The 5661-nt window shown below is 34.6% G+C and overlaps 1 protein-coding gene across 2 annotated transcripts; it reads left to right on the plus strand.

The window, feature by feature from the left end:
- The first annotated feature begins 1491 nt into the window (after positions 1-1491).
- Positions 1492-5661, plus strand: LOC146160796 (receptor-interacting serine/threonine-protein kinase 2-like). 2 transcript variants are annotated; one of them, XM_083384672.1, is made up of 6 exons: positions 1492-1742; positions 2157-2360; positions 2472-2717; positions 3251-3475; positions 3677-3900; positions 4172-5661. In XM_083384672.1, exons 2-6 carry the CDS (start codon positions 2173-2175, stop codon positions 4318-4320), a joined length of 1032 nt encoding a protein of 343 aa, XP_083240798.1. In that variant the 5' UTR covers positions 1492-1742; positions 2157-2172; the 3' UTR covers positions 4321-5661. The 2 variants fall into 2 exon arrangements, with proteins under 2 accessions (XP_083240798.1, XP_083240799.1); XM_083384673.1 differs by having other exon boundaries at positions 1493-1742; positions 3260-3475.

Here is a 5661-nt window from a genome sequence, read left to right on the forward strand (position 1 = left end):
CGAATAAGTCGTCAAGAAGAAAGAATATTTTCTTGTGAAAGGCGACTTCTCTTTTTGGGCATTGCTTCTCATTGTATAGGCCTACACCTAAATATGCTTATTTCCTATTATTTGCATACGTTTCGTATACCTATTGTTTTTCGTTCATCAATTTATTTAAAAGCATTTATTATCCAATGTTTTGGTGTTAACCTAGTTCTGATCAGGGAGTCGGACCGGAACCGAACCGGAACTTTATGAACCGGTTATGGGTCAATTTTTTCCGAACCGTAACCGAACCTGAACCGGTTTTTATAAGATTTTAAAGAGCCGAACCGGAACTGAACCGAATAATTTAAAAGTACCTGAACCTTAACCGAACCCGAACCTGTAAACAAAAGCGGTTCGCTCCAGCATGACGTTACAACTATTTTACAGAGTCAAGTTACGCCATGTTATGAAAAAAATATGAATATTGAAATAAAAAAATCGTTCATTTTTTATTTTTTAGATATTTCAATATTGAGTTGCTGTTTTTTTAATAAGTCATGGAACTTAGATTAAATGACTTACAATTCAAAAATTATTCTCTACATCTATCGACCCACATTTTGAGATTTAACGCAAATTATATTGTATCTGATCCGGAACTTTATGAACCGGTTTTAAAATAACGATGTTCGAACCGGAGCTGAACCGGAACTTTTAAATTACTCCGAACCGAAACCGGAACTGAACCGGATTCCGAAAAAATAATTGAACCCGAACCGAACTTGAACCGGAAAAGTCAAACGGTTCGACTCCCTGGTTCTGATATAGATTTGCATTAACAACAAAAAAGCTTTTAATTGACATTGGATTAAGTTCGTTTTTTGCATAGTCGAGGTCAGCGTATACGGCCACTTAAGCCGTCGCTGCAAAATCTCAAAAACGCCGCTTTGCGCGAGTGCGCGAAACGAATTTTACCATTTTTTTGAAAAACGTACTTGGCGCGGGCAGGGGGGCATTTGTCCTCTCTGGAAAATTGTATGTACATATAAATATCAAGGGTATTGAAGTTAAATTATGTGTATATAGTAACATTGCCACCCCCCTGGAAAATTTTCTGCGGGTCTCTGCTTTACTGCTTTAGCGTACGAAGTGGATGGCATGCTTAATCAGGGTTGCCAGTTAGGATTTTTTAAAGCCAAATTTGAAAATTTAGGCTTTTTTTGAACCTCTTTGGATTTTATTTTTTCAAAAAAAAATCCTATGAAATTTGGCTTTTTTTGCTTTGTTTAAAAATGTCATGAGTGTTATGTTAAGAAAATATCAAACTAACGCAAAAAGAGAAAAAATTTCCAAAAACATTACAAAAAGAGAAAAATTGCCAAGAAAAATATACAAAAAGAGAAAAAAATTGTCAAGAAAAATTTACAAAAGAAGAAAAAAATTAAGAAAATTTGCCACAAAAAGAGAAATTCAATGTACCAGTATGGCCATTTATTGCATTTTTTATTTATTTAAGGAAAAACATGCTTGTTAGAGTTTGTAGTAGATTTGGCTTTTATTATTTTTTCTATCTGGCAACCCTGTGCTTAATGCACGCACGCTTCAGTGCATGCTAAGAGGAACTAAACATTAGAAGAAGATGGACTAAATTTCGTGCTTTTGTTGTGAAACTCATCTAATTGTTGTGAGGTCAATTATAACGACAATCAGTTCCTCTATTGGCGTACCACATAGCTCGGTGTATTATTAGGCTACTTCACTGGGTAGCTTGGGTAAGACTAATTTATTAAATCGGATATAGTTTTGGAGGTTACTCATTTCTAAATTAACATCTCATTTAATAATACTCGGATTCAAATGTTTGTCAGGAGTTAACTAGTACAGCAAAACAATTAACTAATCAATCAGCAGCCATTACTAGGTATTACTGTAAAAAACATTTATATTCAAAAGTTTCCATTCTGCAAGTTATGGTAAAGTTTAGTTTTTCTAAAAGAAATAAAACAATGTACAGAACATTAAAATTCCCAATCCTTTTTTTATTTAACCGGATTGTGTCATTTATAGAATTCTGAGTATAAATACTTGAGTTACCCCAATGACACGGTTTTGTCGAAGTGCAACACATATTGTTTAAGGACTTTTTTTAAAGTCTTAAGTAATTTGGTTTATTTTTTTCATAACAGCACAAAAACCTGCATAATGACCCCGCTGCCTCCACAATACAATGAAAATGAAATATTGACAAGCCCATTGAGGCAGGATGTAATTGGAACTGGGAGCTATGGTGTTGTACGAAGGGTATTCCACAGAGAGAAGCTTGGAATTGCTGCAGTTAAAGTTTTTCAGGTTACAGGGTCGAGGGATAGGCAAACTCAAGTAATAAAGAAGTAAGTTTAGTAGATAGTAATACTGGTATGTTTTTAGTAGATAGTAATACTGTTTGTCAATACTGTTTACAATAAAACACGTGATTTGGAAAATATTTTTTTGTTTTGTAGGGTAAAAGAAGAAGCGGAAATATTGGTGCTACTAAACCATGAGAATATTGTTCGGTGTCATGGAATTCTATTGTGGTCCAATTTCTTTGTCATAATTATGGATTACCTTCCTGGTGGGGACCTCAATTGTTTCCTACATTCTCTACCGTTACAGGACATTCCATATACTCTGAGATTTAGAATTTTGCACGAAATATCAAAAGCTCTTAAATATCTTCACAAAACTGTCTCTGGTCTTGACCAAAGGTTTGTTGGATGACTAGCTTTTTTTTATTGTGTTAAATATGGTATATAACTGTTTTACTGTCTCTCCTTTATGGTTTTATGAAAAGAAATTGTTTTTTTTTTCTCCTTAGTTTTATAAAGATAAAAAAATAAAATTAAACTGTTTAAACTACTGTTTCAGGGAACCCAAACTCACCCTGATCTTAACAGCAAAATACTATAGCAAAGCTAGCAATTCAGGTCAGACACTACCAAAAGATCATAATATATATATATATATCTTCTTAGTTGGAATGAATTATTTTGTATGATTCAAAATAAGATATACTGACGATGCCTTTACTGTCGAAATATGTATAGATCTTTTAATAGTGTCTAATCTGAATTGCTAGGTTTGCTAGAGTATTCTGCTGTCACTGATCAGGAGTTAAGGTCGACATCAAGGTGATTTTTATTATCACATATCCAGTTCTAAATTTACCCTGATCATGTATACTATAATTCCTAGGCGTGAAGCCTTTCTAAATAAAGTGTCTCTTTAAAATTAATTAAAGTGGTTTCAGGTGCATCCATAATGATTTGAAGCCAAAGAACATTTTGCTGACTTCTGATCTTCATGCCTTAATTGGAGATTTTGGTGCTGCTAGCATTGGAACCAAAACTTCCGAACAAACTCAGGGTCGAGGAGGGGAGAGAAAAAGCATCCAGTATACCTTGAGATATGTGTCACCTGAAGTCCTGCAGACCAACAGCAGTAGCACTGCTTCAGACATATACAGGTGTTAATTTTATTTTGGCAGTTATGCACTGCAGTTCACATTTTTTTCTGGGGAAAATTAAAGGAAAATGTAAAATATATTATATATATATATATGTATAATATATATGGAAATATAATATATATATATGGTTAAATAATTAATTCAATGTTGGCTAAATTTGCACAAAACCATCCTAATGAATGCTGACACTGTTTTTAGTCTCGGAATCATTCTGTTTGAGGTCATCTCACGAAAGCAACCTTATGAGGGTGTTGATGAAAACCAACTTTTCCATCAGATTGCTGAAGGTTTGAGACCCAACGTTGAGCTCTGTCGCCCAGATAATGAAATGTCTCAACCTGAACAGGGCCATATCAATTTGATGATCGATCTGATGCAGAACTGCTGGCAATCTGATAATAATAGACCAACTGCAATCACTGGTATGTCTTCTTTGTGAACCAATAACCAAACTGTTTGCGTATCTTATTCATTAGGAATCTGCCAAACCACAGAAACTAAATATTTTGTTGTTATTTTTATCAAACCCTAGCATTCTATGTTGTCCTTGTCAGTTTTCAAAAGGCTATAAAATGTGTTATTTCAGTCAGACACATCACGGCCACTCCTGTCCGTCAAGCGCCACTTACAATAATTAAGTGTTTAAGTAGGATAGTGCACTTTTTTGCAGGCTAATTGTTTGTACATTTACAGTTGAAAGAAGCCTGTCGGAAGTAATGAGCAGCTATACTGCTCTTCAACTGACCGAGGCTGTGTTTTCTGTCCACCAGCATACAACAATTGGACAATATATTAGGCCAACTTACGAAATGCAGCCAATAAATGAGGTGCTCAGGTTTTGAGTAGATAAGTTTAATGCTTTTTAAATCGCTACATAATTCACCAAATTTGTATCATGTCAAAGAACTTTTTTCAATTTTAAATCGATCTGTGTTGCGCTGTATACGCTCTCTCTCTATCTATATGCACTTCTTGAATTGTTAGCCTGTCTTTTTACCCAATTTAACCAGGGAGTCGAACCGTTTGACTTTTCGGCGTTTTTGAGATTTTACAGCGACGGCTTAAGTGGCCGTATACGCTGTCCTCGACTATACAATAAACGAACTTAAATCCAATGTCAATTAAAAGCTTTTTTGTTGTTAATGCAAATCTGTATCAGAACCAGGGAGTCGAACCGTTTGACTTTTCCGGTTCAAGTTCGGTTCGGGTTCAAGGATTTTTTCGGAATCCGGTTCAGTTCCGGTTCAGCTCCGGTTCAACCATCGTTATTTCAAAACCGGTTCATAAAGTTCCGGTTCAGTCCAGATACAATATAATTTGCGTTAAATCTCAAAATCTGGGTCGATAAATGTAGAGAATAATCTTTGAATTGTAAGTCATTTAATCTAAGTTACCTGACTTAAAAAAACAGCAACTCATTATTGAAATTTCTAAAAAATTAAAAATCAACGATTTTGTCATTCAATATTCATATTTTTTCATGGAATTTCGAACATGGCGTAACTTGACTCTGTAAAATAGATTATTTACAGGTTCGGTTTCGGTTAAGGTTCAGGTACTTTTAAATTGTTCGGTTCAGTTCCGGTTCGGCTCCTTAAAATCTTATAAAAACCGGTTCAGGTTCGGTTACGGTTCGGAAAAAATTGACCCAAAACCGGTTCATAAAGTTCCGGTTCGACTCCCTGAATTTAGCCCATTTTATGTAAATAATTTATATCTTTTTAAATGAATTGTGGTCTTTATATCACGGTCAGCGATTTTTAATAGCGTTATCAAGTCTGTACATGTTTCTGTATTTGTTATTTTTTGCTTTGATGTAATGTAGGGATGTACGATAACATCCGATCCGATGCCCGATGCCAAGTAGTAGTATTACTAGTTGCTACTCATCCGATACTAGGGTCGTATCACTGCACGATGTTCAATACAATGCAGCAATTTCACATTAAAAAAGGCAATTTATAAAAAAATACTAGGTTAACATTTTTTTTTATTTGATCAAAGTAATGACGTCATTGGTATAGAATCGGGTTGCGATACTTGGTTTCCAAAATATCGGGTATCCGTTTCGGATCAAAATGTTAATTATTATCGGTTATCCCTAACTGCAAGCAAACAACATTTAATACACGTGTTATCCAACCAATTGTAGTACTGTAGTACGAAAAAATATATTTGTACGC

The sequence above is a fragment of the Ascidiella aspersa genome, chromosome 3 (genome assembly GCF_963924565.1).
Source record: "Ascidiella aspersa chromosome 3, kaAscAspe10.2, whole genome shotgun sequence".
NCBI classification, from domain to species: domain Eukaryota; kingdom Metazoa; phylum Chordata; class Ascidiacea; order Phlebobranchia; family Ascidiidae; genus Ascidiella; species Ascidiella aspersa.

What these genes read in the sequence shown, in the direction of transcription:
- LOC146160796 (XM_083384672.1), top strand. Translation starts at nt 2,173, where the DNA reads ATGACCCCGCTGCCTCCACAATACAATGAAAATGAAATATTGACAAGC. An exon ending in ACTGCTTCAGACATATACAG is followed by an intron (nt 3,476 to 3,676) that starts GTGTTAATTTTA and finishes CACTGTTTTTAG; the next exon opens with TCTCGGAATCATTCTGTTTG. An exon ending in TAGACCAACTGCAATCACTG is followed by an intron (nt 3,901 to 4,171) that starts GTATGTCTTCTT and finishes GTACATTTACAG; the next exon opens with TTGAAAGAAGCCTGTCGGAA.